We start from the raw sequence: 15,681 nt of genomic DNA, 5'->3' as shown, positions 1-15,681 counted from the left end.
TAGCAGATTGGGAAAAGCTCTGTTTTTGCACGCTGACCACTTTCAACACATTATTAACACAAGGCTGCTTTTCAAGTCCTTTTATTCCCTCAGCTGTGATGGCAAGGGGCAGTCAGGGGGACTTCAGTGTCTCTTTGCTCCACATTTCACAACAGTCCACATAAAGGTTGCATGCTTGAGTGTTTTTGTGATCTTAAAGAGGAGATCACGATGTTCCTGCTCAACAGCAGGCAAGACCCCCCCCCCCCCCAAAAAAAAAAACCAAATACAGCTCCACAGTCAGTGTCTACTTTCTGAGCAATATATTCAACCATCTGAAAAAAGAGTGTTTGTGGTCAATGAGATGGATTTGCAAAGCCAATGAAGGTGAGGGAGAGAAAGTTCACAACCTAATCAAACTTGCTGACATGCAGTCATATGTAGCCATGGCACAGAAGCTGCAAAGTTGCTTGCAGTCATGCTCATTATGTTTGAATCAACATACAGTTGTGATTCAGGCTTTTCTCACATGAACTCAATAAAAATCAGCTCCCATTCAATGTACAGAACAACAAAATGGATAAATAACTTTTCCGACTATTGTAAACAGGGTAACTGTAGCCTAAATATTAACATTACTGGATGTGTATCAGGCCATGCCTGACTTACAGGTAAAATTATGTTCCATCAGGGTATAATGTAATGAGTTTCTGCAGTGATGGCTTTGGTATGATTGAATCATTAACGTTGTGCACATTCAGATGTCCGATATGAGCAAAATTTATTGGGTTTTTTTTTTGTTGTTTTTTTAACTATTACTGCTACTTCAGATTCAGTTCAGTTATTTTTATGCACTTATTCTTGTGTATGCTTTCAGATGTGATCAAGTTTAAAAGTGAAGCAATAAATAAATATGACTTTTTTCATTAGTTCCTTTATATGGGTTTGAAGTTTATAATTACTTGTTGCTTACAGGCTGCTTCAAATGTCTGGCCCAGGGACATTTCTAGGTTTCTAGGATAACTCACCACTCTGGCCTTTTACCCACTCGTGGTATGAAAAAAATCTATGTCACCAGTTGATGACATCCAGTTCCTCCAATTTATAATTAATCAGAAATGTGTAAAGTACAGTAAAATAGAGAGACCTTTATTGAAATGTGAAGCTTTTTAATTCTTAATTATTTACTGACAGGATTTCTGCATCAAGTGACAAAGTCTCAAAATAAAACTCACCAGTAAAGAAATTGAGATGACTTCCATTTAAGACGTACCAGGAGCTGCAAAGTTTGGGACGTTAACGTACATCATTCCCCTTATCAAAGTGGCAGTCGTAGCTGCACATGAATGAAACATTGTCAGTTCATTCTCTGACACGGAATACACACAACTTGGTCTCTTTGCCCACTCTTGGTATATAAAACTTGTTGGGAAAAAAAAGACAAAACAAACAAACAAACATGTAAAACAGTAATATAGAGGGACCTTTATTGAAATATGAAGCTTTTCAATTCTCAATGATTTGCTGACAGGATATTGTTATCAAGTAACAAAGTATGAAAATAAAACTTATCAGTAAAGAAATAGAGAAGACTTCCATTTAAGATTTCTGTCAAATGTCTTCTTTTCCAGATGATGTGATTAAAAGGTTCTAGAAGGTTGTAAAATTTATTCTAAGCAGGAAAACACAAATGTGACCTCACAAACTGTATAATCTATAAAATGATTATAAAGTAATTAATTGTTATAGTTGTATCTGTAACTGTTACTGTAACTGTAATAGGAAGCTGCTTGAGCTGCTTGAGCTGTAATAACACTGAATGTAATAATGGTAATCAGGATTACAGTGGTAACTATGATTGTGGCAACAATGTTGAGATTGCGAGCAGTGGAGCCATAACTTCGTGCACCATCCATATCTCCAACCATCTTCCTGTCTCTGGCCTGGAAGGATGAAAGTATTTTATACACTTTAAAAACTGGAGTCCAACACATGTTCAATTCCAGAGAGACTCAGAACATCAGATGTTAAACATAATCCTTTCATAGTCACAGAAAATATTAAGATTCTTGTTTGCAAGCACAGATTTTTTTTAAACATGCAAAATGCAAAAGACGGTAGCTTATATAGTTTTACAGTTACAGTGAATCAGCTGTTCTGTGTTTATAGTTTATTTTGTCCTGTACTGTCTCAGCAAAGCCACTTCATTGCACTGTCCACTACACTCTCTTACACTCAGACATTTTAATGTCATCTGATATCTTCCGTGTTGCTTTTACTACTTTTGGTAAGACGATTGTTTGATTTATTGCTTAAATAAATTCAGGTGGTTAATTTCATGAAGACAGAATATTAATTTCCTTTTGTTGTTTTTTATTGAATATTTTTTGTTTTTCCACTTTATTTTAAGATTTTATCATGCTGAACTCTTTCCGGTATCATATTCTTTTTTTTCATGTAATGGTCTATTAAATTTTATTTTGATTTTTTTTGTACTTTGTATGCATATTTTTTTATACTCTTATTTCATTTAACTGAACTCCTTTCTTTTGTGTAATTTTAACCTTTTACCATATTGCATGTTAATTTATTGAAAACATATATATTTGTTTTTGTTTATATATTTTTTTTTATTCCACATCGTCTTTAAGGTTCTGGCTTCTGTAACACATCAATTTCCCCAAATTTTAGATAACTTTGTCTTCTTTTATCAGCAAGCACATAAAAGATGTGATTTCTAACAAAGTAAAATGTGTCACAGTAAACTCACCTTGATGGAATAAATGAGAGCTGCAAGTCCAAAGCAGAAAGGATTTGCGTAGACAAGGGAAAAAAGCGACCAGATGATATGGTCTTTGGGGCGCTCAGTGATGACTTGTTGCCCTGCGGTGATGTTCACAGCAGTGTGCTGGACCACTCCAGGCTGACCAGGGAGTCCGCCATAACTCACAGCCTGCAATGGAACGGCTTCAGTTGGGTAACCTTGAGGATACATCGCTCAAACTGTTCTCAGCTGCAATTTAGAGAGGAGAAAGGTGTAAACAAGAACAAGAGAGTCACCAGAAGTTGTGGCTTTTAAAGCTTTTTTGGGGGGGGGGAGCAGGAAGCCGATAAAAACCTGACCTACAACATTCATCACTACAAAATAAAGTACGATACAAAGAATGTATCAAACGGTCACATCTAAATATGAACATGCAAAGAAAGCACTACCAGTCATGAAACCTTTTACATACATAGCATTGCCATTTATAGTTTGAGAAATAACCTTTATTGACTGGATTTAAATGTTATTTTGACATTGTGTTCCTGATATGATGAAACTATCTTTTCTTATTATTGCACAGGGCAAATCGGTTTTCACAGCTGTACTTCACTGTACTTGCACTTTCTTAAATCATCAACTTTGCACATCAGATGGAAGACATGAGGAAATATTTGCATGCAAGCCATACAAGAGTGGGTGGAACTCTCTAAATTAATTCGTTAACACTGGACATTAGCAAGGAAGAGATAATGCAATTTCATATTCTAAAGCAACACGTGGAATCATTCTGTTCAAAAATGATCAAGAAAATGATCAAGAAAAATACCAAGTGCAAAGCTCATGTAAATGCAGATTTTTTTTTTTTTTTAAAAAGCATTATCAAGAGCTTTGCTGCATTCAAATGGTGGGAGTGAATTCAAGGTTTCTGTTTGCATTAGTTATGTTCTGAGTAGTGCTGGACTTCTTTAAGATTATAATTAAATAATTGCTGATGTCTGACATGACGCTCACATTTTCAGCAAACTGGAGGTCAGGCCTCCAGGAGGGCATTGTAAGGAACAACCAGCCTGAGACTCACACATGCAGGTATAAAGCTTGAGGGAGACAGCAGCATCAGTTCTTCCAGCTGGTGACGAGATGTGTCTGGGTAATAAAAGACTTGACCATAGATAAAAGCATGGAAATACAGATCTCTCTTAAAATCATAACACGGTGTTTTCAGCACCACATTACTATTGAAGACACTGGAAGGTGGCTGGAAATCTGGAGGGTGCGTCATGTATTATTGAAAAATGCAAAACTGTCATGCCCGTAGGAGCAGTCGTGCAAGAGAATGTTTCTGGATGGCTCTTTGGCTACGCCCTCAGGCAGGGCCACCAGCATCACACCTGAATTCCATCACAGGTAATCACAGGAGTACTACTTCAGCCAGCACGGTCTGCTGCTACACGCCAGTCTGTTTAGTCACTATAGTGGTAACTAGGCTCGCCTATGGTCTGTATCTGCTTTAGTCTTTTGGCTCGTGTTAATTCTGCTATAGTTCGCTGCGGAATTTGTGTTGAGTCTGCTTTTGGCTCCTTTCGTGAGAACCTCTGTTCATGACACAAACAGCACAGGAAAAAGATGTACTGTGTTAAACCCAGCATCACTTCTCTCCACAGTAGCAGTTGGTGAACCACATGATTTTATAGCAGTCAGTTCACCCATATCTGACCTACAGGATGCACTGCTGGTTAACTTTAAATCTAAATGTCTTTGTGGGTGATTTGGCCTCACGCAACCTGTAATATGATATTTAATCTGATACTCGGGTTTTTCCTTTTTTCCCTTTGTATAAGGATAATTATTGTTGCTGAATGACATATTTTTAATGTATGCATTTGCCCATATATACACAATAGTGATTGTAATAATGAAAATTAGAAATATATTGGCAACCAGAATGGTGCAACGGTAAACCCACGGGCAGTGGAGCCATAACATAACACATGATCCAGACTTAGAAACAGGCAGCAATAATGAGAAAAACAACCAAGATTAGTGAGAAAGCACTTAAAACTAGCATGACTGCTATGAAGATGATCAAAGAGAGAGACTCAGAGTTGTTGAGGTGTCTTTCTTCAATTCCTGCAAGAACATTGTGTTTAAGTAAACAATCCTAGGTTAGGTAAATTGAGTAGACTGAGAGTAGATTTACATTATATTTCAATTAAAATGCACATGTTTGTTTGGTGGTGGTTAATTGTGATTTTTCCAATGTGAAATATGTGCTGTGGCCAGAGATGGACAGTAACACGTTAATGCGTTATTATAATCCAATTACTTTTTTCAAGTAATGAGTAAACCAAAGGATTACCATTGCAAAAAAGTAATTTGATTATTGTTACTTTCCCGTAAGCACGCTGTGTTACTGCATTACTAAACCGTGATTTTGTTTCTGAGAGTGTCTCATGACAATGACACACGAACCCGCCATGTCCGTGGCAGAAACAGTGTGTAGATCAACAATGGATAATATGAAGTGTGGGAGAGAGTACGGCCATGCAGCATTTAAAGCTTGGAAGTACTTTGAGTTTGATTTCGTGAAAAGATGCTGGAATATGCAGAAAATGTTAAACAAATTTCTTCCAGTCAAAGATTGTTGCATATAATTTAATTTTTGCTTAATGCAATGTGCATAAAGTTAAAATATTAAAACTAATAAAACAAGTTTTAAAAACAGACTTTTTCATTTGATTCAATTTTATATGATGGATTATGAAGAAAAAATAGACTTGGGCTGAAAGATCTATTGCTTTATTACGTATTCAGGTTTTTAAAAAGTAAATAAGTAATAAAGTAACTAATTACTTTTGAAAATAAGTAATCTGTAAAGTAACAGGATTACGTTCTTGGAGAAGTAATCAGTAATTAGTAACTAATTTCTTTTTTCAAGTAACTTGACCAACCCTGGCTGTGGCTCCAAAAGGTTGGGAATCACTCTATTAGGATATGTTAGGCAAGAAAAAATGCACACACACGCACAAGTACAATGGAAGTCCCAAAAGGTTGATTCTGTTCATGCACAATGACTGTAATTAGCACTACTGAATGAAATGGGCTGGGAGGTCAGTTCTTTGATCATTAATATCCAAATTCTCATGACCATTGATCAACAACTACTGGTCAAAGTCCAGTGATCAAAGACCATTGATCAAATCAATAATGAGGATGAACACATCCTGGACAGGGAGAGGGAGAGATCTCTGAGGGATGGAGATAGCTAGTAGGAAAGATAAGGGAGAGGGAGAAGATGAGACCGCCTCCGTCAAGAGCCGAGAGAGAAGACAGATTGAGAAATATAGAGAATGATAGGTAGAGTTGCATTGTGTTGTTTTGGATCTAGAGAAAGCAGATGATAGGGTCCCAAGAGAGGAACTGTGGTACTGCATGAAAGAACAGGAGCGGAAGAGAAGTATGTATATGTGTAGAATTTTTTTTTTTAATCTTCTCTATAAGTAATAAAAATAAATAAATAATTATTTGCAAAAGAAATAAGTGACTATAGAACAATGTCTTTGAAAGAAGTAAGATAATATAACACCAGTAAACAAAGAGTCTTTTAATGATGTGCAAAGTACATCTTGAATGTGTATAATCTGTATATCATGTGCATTTTCAGTCTGTAGCACATGCAGCCAGTTACTCAGCGGTTAGCACAGTCACCACAATAGAAAAGGTAACAGTTTGTGTACGTGCTTCTGCAGGTTTTACCAACACACAGGAACTTTAAAAGTCATGCACTTGTTGCATTTGGTGCAACCTGTTTTTTCTTCACAGTTTCCAACCACAATGGAAATTAAATCTCACCATAAACCTTCATACTTTTTTTTTGCTGTGGTTTGATGGCTAAGTAGTGATGTTTGAGTGGATGCACAAAGCACAAACATGTTTACTAAAACATGAAATACTGAAAGAGCTTCTTTCTACTGCACAGAATTCCAAGAACTAGACTTTATCAACCCCTTTTTATGCTTTATGTTAACCATAACTTAACCATATTTCACTTGGAAGAAGATATCTTCTCCCAACATACTCTCAGTTAAATTTCTCCATGTTGTATTTTGTGAACACAAGCTCTTCCACATGTGAGGGGAGTCTGGAGTGATGTGGGGACACAATATCTCCTGCTGTGCTAAAGATCCTCTCAGAGGGGACACTTGTTGGGGGGCAGGTGAGATATTTCATTGCCATATAAGCCAGGGCTTTCTGTGGCTGCATCATTTTTGACCAAAAGATCACTGCAGGATCTGAGGTCAGTGATTCAGTGCTGTCCTCAGCTAAGCAGTTCTCAACTATCTTATCTTAAGCACCATATGAGGCAGATTTGGCTTTTGGTTTAGCAAGATTGTGCACTGCCCCCCAAAAGAGGCTTTTTTGCCCACTGGTCTCACTCTCAACTGAAGATGAGCTGGCAACTTCAGGTACCCCAGAAACATCATCCGCTTGGAGTTCTGCATCCACCTCTGCAGCCACATCTGCCTTGAGCCTGTCAAATTCTGATGTACTAAGTAGTGACATGGGCAAGCTCTTAAATTGGGGATCCAGTAGGGTGGCTTTAAAGTAATGACCTGAGGAGTATCAAAGACAACCTGGAAACGCTGAGCCAACTGAGACTGCAATGTGGTCACCAAGTGCCTCTGGAAGAGCCTGTACATCCACATTCACCTTTAAGTTTGTTAAGGCAGTCTTGAGAGCCTGCACACAAGGGATAACAGAAGACAGAGAAGCCACATCCTCACACAGGGTGTGTGTGGCCTCCTCAAATGGTTGTCAATGGTTTTCACAGTGGCCTGTGTTGTGGAAGTTTTCCATTAAATAAAGCCTGCAGACAAGTGGTGAGCGGTAGCTAACATTCTTTAATCAAAACAAAGCACAGAAAACCAAGCTTGGTGGAGAGGATGCATGATTGCGGGGCAGACGGTCAGCAGAGTCTCTCTCTGAGCCTAGCATGGCTCTCAGTGAAATACCTTCTCCAGGAACAAAGAGACAAAAGACTCTTCCTGTGGAGTTGTCTGCTTTCCCCAACTTCCTTTCCAGACCCCCACCATCTGTTTAGCTGCATGAGTGTGAGACATGCTAAAATCCAGTGGCACTAAGGCATTATACAATAAAATAATGTGAATAATACATAAATAAAAGAAATTCTTATATAATTGCACTAGTTCCCATTGATGGTATGACATTACCATCAATGATGGTGTGGTCGTCTCTGCTTGTCATCATGCCGCTGGAGCATGTGGAAGGAGGAATTCCACCTGGTTGACACATCATGCACCAAAGTGTTCTTGGAAAGGCCAAGCTCTTCCTGGATTTTGTGAAGTTTGTTCACAGCTTTGTTTGATCTGTGTACAAACCCAATGATCTTGGGAGCAATCAATATCACATTGATCACTCCCTGGCACTCTTTTAGACCAGCTGTTACCGCTATTTGTAAGGTGTGAGACATACACATAATGTGCACCACAGCCATTGGTGCAACCATGTTAGTGGCATTATCTGTGACAAAATACTCAAAATAATTTATGCTCCAACACTATCTTGCCATTGTTTCACAGCGGCCTGGAGGTGAGGTAGAATGTTGGCTGCTGTGTGATCTCCATTAAGAACCTCCATCTTGAGAAGTGCTGTCACACGTTTATCTTCATCTATTCATAGGGGACTCTGTTTGCTTTCTATCCAGTGGCCATTGAGAGAAAGATATGCATTTGTGGAAATTTTGCTCATCCAGATCTCAGACGTGCAGTGCACAAATTTCACCTCAATTTTTGAGAGAGCTTCTTTTACTTTTGTTTTCGCTTCTTGGTAAAGTTGTGGTATAACTGTGCGAGAGAAATGCCAATGAGATTGGTATCGAGGTGCAACCACATTGAGAAGTTTGTGAAAATCTTTATCCTCCACTACTGAGTAGTAGGGATGGGTATCGAAAACCGGTTCTTGTTGAGAACCGGTTCCCACTGTTTCAATTCCTTGGAATCGTTTGCCATTTTTGCAAACGATTCCCTTATTGATTCCAGTCGCCCCGAATGACGTCACCACGTTGCGGAGCGTCATTTACCTGGCAGGAAACACGGCGCCTAAGCGGCTCAAACGCTCAAAAGTTTGATTATACTTTATGAGAACCGATGACAACAGGGCAACTTGCAAAGTAGATATTTCATTTAAGGGAGGAAACACTACGAATATGCAAAAGCATTTGCTCACAAAACACGCGATGACACGCGTTTTTAATTCCGCTCCGGACTCGTGACTCTCAACCCAGCAGCAGCGGTAACGTTTGCACGTCCTCTCCCGTTAATGCGGCAGGTAAATAATCAACTAACAGTGCATATTATGTTAGCGCGATCTGCCTTATTACAAGACCTGCCATTACTGTACATGTAGGTGACCATGATGAGAGAGACAGAGTCTGGCTGGCGCTCGCTGGCAGTTCTCGCTGCAGTCTACCGGTAGCGTCTCCTTTCAGGCCAGGATAGACTAATGTCACCGAGCAGTGTCTAAGTTTGTGGTCAAAGGCTTGCACCCATTTGCCACAGCAGATGCCCCCGATTTTTGGTAAGTGAATGTGTTTAATTGTAGGCAAGGACATTACTGGATATTCTTGTGTAATTGCCACAGAACAATTTATGTTATACTTTGTTATTGCTACAGAAGAATATTTATTTTATTATTTTACATTTACAATTTTTTTTCCCCGGGGACCCTGTGACACCCCATTGAAGAGCCATAGGCTGGATCTCTTAAGATCTCACTGTTGGGTTTGTAAGGCCATGTTACTCCTAAATTTCTATCTTGTTCAAAGAGAAGATATAAAACAAAGTTCTAAGCTAATCGACCTTAGTGTTCTCCTTTTTAAAAAAAAAAAAAAGAATCGATAAGAGAATCGATAAAGAATCGAATCGTTAAACAGAATCGAAAATGGAATCGGAATCGTTAAAATCTTATCAATACCCATCCCTACTGAGTAGGGCATCACATGAAGGCAAATCATTTCTCCCACTGTGTTTGTTATTTGCTTTGCACTGAGGTGGATAGCAGATGTTGTCAGATGTTTGAGATCTGCCTCTGCTAATTTGAATTTTGTACAAGTTACATATCACTTTGGTTTTATCTGCAGGACTGACTGTGAAATGCTTCCACACAGAGATTGAGCAAGTTGTTTAGGGTCAGTGGAGGACCAAGAGATGGCTCAGCAGAAGCCACACTCTTTTCTATTTGGTTGAATAGGTTAAATAGCTTATAACCTACATCTTGCTGTCTGCAAAAGCCAGAATAACTTAAACGTACCATGCCTGTGAAGGTTAAACGTACCATATATCGCCCACAACTGCATACAATTTGAAACAACTACACAAGCATTGTTTTAACCTTTTTAACCGAACGTTAACGTTACTCTGTCAGCAGCAATGACTGTTTTCTACAGTCATTGGTCAGCAGCCTATTGTCTAAAGCTAACACAGCTACATAAACAGAGCGAACATGAGAGCACACCAGTGCAGACGTCGATAATGCAGCGCAATGGATTAATCTCCCGATCAAACTCCGCTTCCTGAAAGTTGTAAACTCCCTCCAGAACCCGGTTAAGGTACAAAAATCAATTCAACAAAACTAGTGATGCAGTTCATTCTTTTTTCGCTCAGCCATGCCTTCTCTGTTGCTGAGTGCAGCAGCGTGTGTCAGTTACGTCTTTACACGTCACTCACTCGCTCAGTCATCGGGCATGCATTGCGGTCTCATGAGGAAACGCAGCTTTTGATATAAAGTTTCTCTTGTTCGCGAATATAAATATCTTTAAAATATTTGTTCGAATTAAGTATTCGTAAAAAAACCAAAAAAAACCAAAAACAAATCAAAAGCAAAAGCAAAAGAAAAAAAATACGTTATTTGCGCCTTTCCGAATACCGTATTCAGGTTCGGCTCCATACCTCCTATTTGTCACTTTTTTAATTTTTAAATTCATTTTAAGTTCCAGTGTGAAATATGTCACACCCAAAGTCTTGTGCAGTGCACAAGACTTTGACAGAAACTTGTGCACTGCACTCTCACCCAGTCACAGTTTGTAGCTCTCGACCACATGCTTACAAATCCTGTTAAATCACTGTTACCTGTGTGAGACTGTCTTCATCTGAGCTGTTGTAAGGAGCAGCATGGAAACACTTTGAACTTGAACTGAAGCTGGGTCTGTGGGGCACTGACGCTGTTGGGATCATTTGTTTGGAGTGCCACCTGGTAGTCAAGCAGATGAAATACCAGTGAGATGGAGAAGAAGGAAAAACAGTGTTGTTGAGGCTTGAGTTTTGCAAGACAAAATACTTAGTAGGGTAGGTCTGATCAATAAATACAGTAATGACACAATTAATTACCTAACAAACACAGCTGCCACTTAACACACTGTACAGTATGTTAAGTTTTCAAATTAATGATTTATTCGTAGTTTTCAGTGGACAATGTAAAATACTGTGGTTTAGGGCAGCGGTCCCCAACCTTTTGTGCACCACGGACCGGTTTACGTCCATCAATATTTTCACGGATCGGCCTTTAAGGTGTGGTGGATAAATACAACAAAATAAAACCAGTACCAGTACCAAAAAAAGAAAATTTATTCATAACACACGGGGAAAGACCCAGGAAAACTGATAAAAAATAATGATAAAAACCGATACGAACCCTGAAAACCATAAATTTCACACCCGAGCCTCAACCAAAGTCGGTCTGTGAGTTGGTACCAAACGGCTCACAGACTGGTACCATGGCCGGGGTGTTGGGGAGCACTGGATTAGGGGATGTAATGCACCTCTTATCATAAATGGCCAAATCTAATCTCATAATAAAAATTTTTAACTTAAAAAGTTAATTTAATAAAGGTTCATTGTGTCGTAATATTTATACAGACCAAATGCTGACATCTCCTGGCCATCAGTTACTATTAAATTTCAGTGGCAGGAAGAACTTAACACAAAATTCTTATGTTGAGAAGATTCACTGCTGACATTTTGTTTAGTAAAGCTAATAACAGGCAAACTGAAGATTTTATATACAATGATGACAATGATACAACAATCTCCGTATAAGTAAGAACTTAATAAGAAGTCAGAAATAAGAACTGAGTATTAAATCAGTACTACCTGAAATGCAATACTGCATGGATTTAGATTAAAGGATTGTTTTCTGAGCTACAGTAACTAGACCGGGCAGCATGGTGTCGCAGTGGTTGACACTGCCTCAAAGCTAAGTTCGATTCCACCCTTTCTGCTTTGATTTTGCATGCTCTCCCCATGTTTGCGTGGGTTCTCTCTGGGAACGCCAGCTTTAAACTCATCTAAAAAACTTCAAGAAAAAATCTGCCATGCAGCATCTTGTCAAGACTGGGCTCGATGCCAAGTGACAAGCTGGTGGAGTTGAGGGCCAGCTGCTCCACCTCTACAAAATAGTTAAAGCAGATTCTGATGTACACAATTTTATCAACTGGCATCACTGGGTATTCTTATTGTGAACAAAACTGGACCATGCACAATGCAGTCAGACAAATACCGTTCCCCTGGCAACCACCAAACCCAGAAACGTGATTCGTCACTCCACAGAAAACGTCTCCAGTGTTCTAGAGTCCAGTGGCGACATGCTTTACACCACTTCATTTAACGCTTTGCATTGTATTTAGTGATGTAAGGTGCAGATGCAGCTGCCCAGCTGAAACTGAGACTGCAGAAAGCTGCCAACCTCTGCGCTCTATGCACCTTGGCATCTGCTAACCCCGCCCTGTGATTTTATTTGGTTTACCACTTTGTGGCTGAGTTACTGTCATTCCCAGTCACTTCCACTTTGTTATGATTCCACTAACAGCTGACTGTGGAATATTTAGTAGCAAGGAAATTTCACAACTGGACTTGTTGCACAGGTGTCATCCTATCACAGTATGCTGGAATTCAAATCACTTCATTTTTTCAAAAACGTTTTTTGAAGCGGTCTGCATGCCAGCTGTTTGATTTTATACACCTCTGACCATGGAGGTGATTGGAACACCTGAATCCAATGATTTGAATGGTTGCCTGAATACTTTTGCCAATATATGTGCAGGTATAACATTCCTGTTTTTAAAAAAATCAGACTCTTTCATGATAACTCTTAAAAGGGGTGCTACTACACCTCTATAACCTGCTCATCTAGTAATGATTTTCAAGCAGGGCAATGAAAACAAAAGCTGTTAAAAGCTAATCTTTTTGATTTCAGGTAACTTTTTGTGATTCTGGACAGAATGCTGTTTTTTACTGATATGAACAGCCTGCATCTTTGTAAATAGATCATAGATCATACTGCAATTGCAATATCACAATAATTGGACTCACTTAGTAAATCTGCCCCATAGTGTATAAAATGTGTCTTGTGTTTTACTGATGTGATCCAGTGTAACTCACTGCTGTAAAATTCCCTCTATCCATCACTTTCTCCAGCTGGACTGTACTGAGGTAAAAATGAATCCTGAAGACTGTAGTACAACAGAAAGATTTTACTAAAGAACAGTTATTACAGAGAAGTTTAAGCACACTTTGATCAGTCAGTGTAGATCAAAATCTTGAGCTTACATAGCATATTGCATTCTACATGCAAAGCAACTCAACAGCAAGTATTTATTTAACAAACAGTTATTAAAAACGCTGAAATATACCAGGAGTTCATGAAATGAAAAGAAAAATGTTACAACGAACATTCACACGATCTGTGCAACTTTGTTTATTATGTCCATTGTTTTCATGAATGGCCGGATGGTCTGTTGCAATGACTTATGGGACACCTTTTTCTTCTTCATTTTCATAAAGGATGCTCCAGTGTATCCTATGCTAAAGGAAGCAATAAAGGAAGCACCAAATCACCTTTCCTTAGTAATTGGGTAACTGGAACAGCTTTTATTACTACTGCCACAGTTCCTAACTGAGAGACTAAGCAAAATGAACTATTGGAGCACACCTTTAGTTTTTAAATTAAACAGTGGGTCTGAAGCTGTGTTTTTTCTTGTACCGAATATGAGGCTTAATAACAAGTCACAGAAGCAAGCAACTTAATCTCTGTTAAAATGATAATAGTATGGTTCTCTGTGAGCATAAGCAGGTGCATTTGCAAACAAAGCACTGATTATAATAAAGAAAATCGTGAGTACAATGACAAACAGGACTGTGGCAGCAATGTTAAGCCCACGGGCAATGAACCCATGATGTTGTGCACCCTCCAGATCTCCGGCCACCTTCCGGTCTCTGGCCTAGAAGGACAGAAACATATAGTTTGTAATGGTGTAATTATAATTTAATTATCTTTATCCCATTGTAAACTGAAACTGCAAATGTTAAGCATAGCCTAAGTTTCATTATTTGACAAAGTTAAGCTTCATGTTTTTAGTAAATGCAAACAATTATAATAATAATCCCAGGTGCTCTTTCACTGGTGGGGTTTTTTTGTGCCCATATATTTTCTTTGTTACTATCAGTGTAGGAAATGATGTAAACTGTATAACAAATGTAAGATATTTCTTTCAGTGTTGTAGTTTTTAAAAAAGAAATTTGCACTTCAGCTTTGGTTGTGTTCGATGCCATGATCATGTAGCTTGATTTATATGGTAAGATATGATAGGCAGGTAGGTACAATGTATATATTCACACACACACCTTGATAGAATAAATGAGAGCTGCAAGTCCAAGACAACAAGGGTTTAAGTAGGCAAAGCAGAGGAGGGACCAGATAATATGGTCCTTTGGAGGCTCAGTGACGATGTTCACACTGGTGTGCTGAACCAATACAGATCCTCCAGGCTGTCCAGAGGGCCCATCATAGGTCCTCACCTGCATTGGAACATAAGCTGGAGGTTTCATTGCTCTCACTAGTCTGAGCTCCGCTGCAGTTTGGAGAGAGGAAAGATATTGAAAAGAGTTACTGACATTGATGATTTCATTTTTGAAGTCTTTGGGCAAAGCAGTTGTCTCTGTTAGAAACTGAACAGTAACAGCTGTGTCTTTGGGGTCCAGGTATTTCCAAAATGTTGCATTGTCCTTGCAACGGAATTTTTCTAAATCTGTGAATCCTGAAATCTGACTTCACTAAATAAATTAATAAATAAATAATGTAAATAATATGACTGTGAATAAATGTTTTGGGACAAAGCACACGTTTTTTTGAGGATTTTGTACTCACAGTTGGTGACACAAACTAAGTTAGCATGCAGTGACATCAAAAATTTCCTTAAGCACAGTGATAAAATCTCTCTTCTGCTTTTTACATGAAGCCATTAAACAGATCCCCCCCCAACCCTAACATCTTGATTGTTTTTCTATAAGTGAGCACAGAACAAATGCAGAAGTCTTCTTCTGAAAACTGTACAAAAAAAAAAAAAAAAATGAAAACTGTACTAACCTTACCAATACTGCACCACCAATTACATTAATTACAACCAAAGAGAAACATTAAGATTCTTATGTCACAACTTCAATATATGGCAGAGAAACTTCAAGAAAAAGTCTTTCACAAGATTCCCCCATTGTGCAACAGCCTCATCATGAAAACAGACAGCATTGCTACACACACACACACACAGCTACACAGACACAAAAGGAAATGGAAATTAAAAAGTTTTCCTACTTTGAAGTTCATCATGCCTCTCCTCAGACTCTACTAAGACAACCCGATCTTCAGTTCCAGTATCACGAAACATGTCGGTCATTGGACTCAGCCGTCTGTAATTATGTGAAGTTAACAGCGTGCTCAGCATACAGGAGTTGAAAGCAGACGTTGGTGGTTTAGTTTCACATTTGTGTTGTGCTGTGTGGGTTCAGGAATTTGCGTCATTGGCATGATCAAACAGGATAAGGAAGGAAGTTCAACACAGCCTTTGTTGTTACAGTGACAATCAGATA

At 38.7% G+C, this 15,681-nt stretch overlaps 1 protein-coding gene across 1 annotated transcript; it reads right to left on the bottom strand.

The window, feature by feature from the left end:
- Positions 1 to 13,274: 13,274 nt before the first annotated feature.
- Positions 13,275 to 15,621, bottom strand: LOC309711672 (interferon-induced transmembrane protein 3-like). The gene is made up of 3 exons (XM_082542104.1): positions 15,407 to 15,621; positions 14,440 to 14,666; positions 13,275 to 14,036 (listed from the first exon to the last, which is right to left on the bottom strand). The coding sequence occupies exons 1-3, from the start codon at positions 15,534 to 15,536 to the stop codon at positions 13,839 to 13,841; spliced, it is 555 nt and encodes a 184-aa protein (XP_082398230.1). The 5' UTR covers positions 15,537 to 15,621; the 3' UTR covers positions 13,275 to 13,838.
- Between the last annotated feature and the right edge of the window lie 60 nt (positions 15,622 to 15,681).

Source organism: Aulonocara stuartgranti (genome assembly GCF_965226115.1).
Source record: "Aulonocara stuartgranti genome assembly, chromosome: 7".
NCBI classification, from domain to species: domain Eukaryota; kingdom Metazoa; phylum Chordata; class Actinopteri; order Cichliformes; family Cichlidae; genus Aulonocara; species Aulonocara stuartgranti.
This window is presented reverse-complemented; position numbering and strand designations above follow the sequence as displayed.

What these genes read in the sequence shown, in the direction of transcription:
- LOC309711672 (XM_082542104.1), bottom strand. Translation starts at nt 15,536, where the DNA reads ATGCTGAGCACGCTGTTAACTTCACATAATTACAGACGGCTGAGTCCA. An exon ending in GAGGCATGATGAACTTCAAA is followed by an intron (nt 14,667 to 15,406) that starts GTAGGAAAACTT and finishes TCCAAACTGCAG; the next exon opens with CGGAGCTCAGACTAGTGAGA. An exon ending in CTCTCATTTATTCTATCAAG is followed by an intron (nt 14,037 to 14,439) that starts GTGTGTGTGTGA and finishes CTGTCCTTCTAG; the next exon opens with GCCAGAGACCGGAAGGTGGC.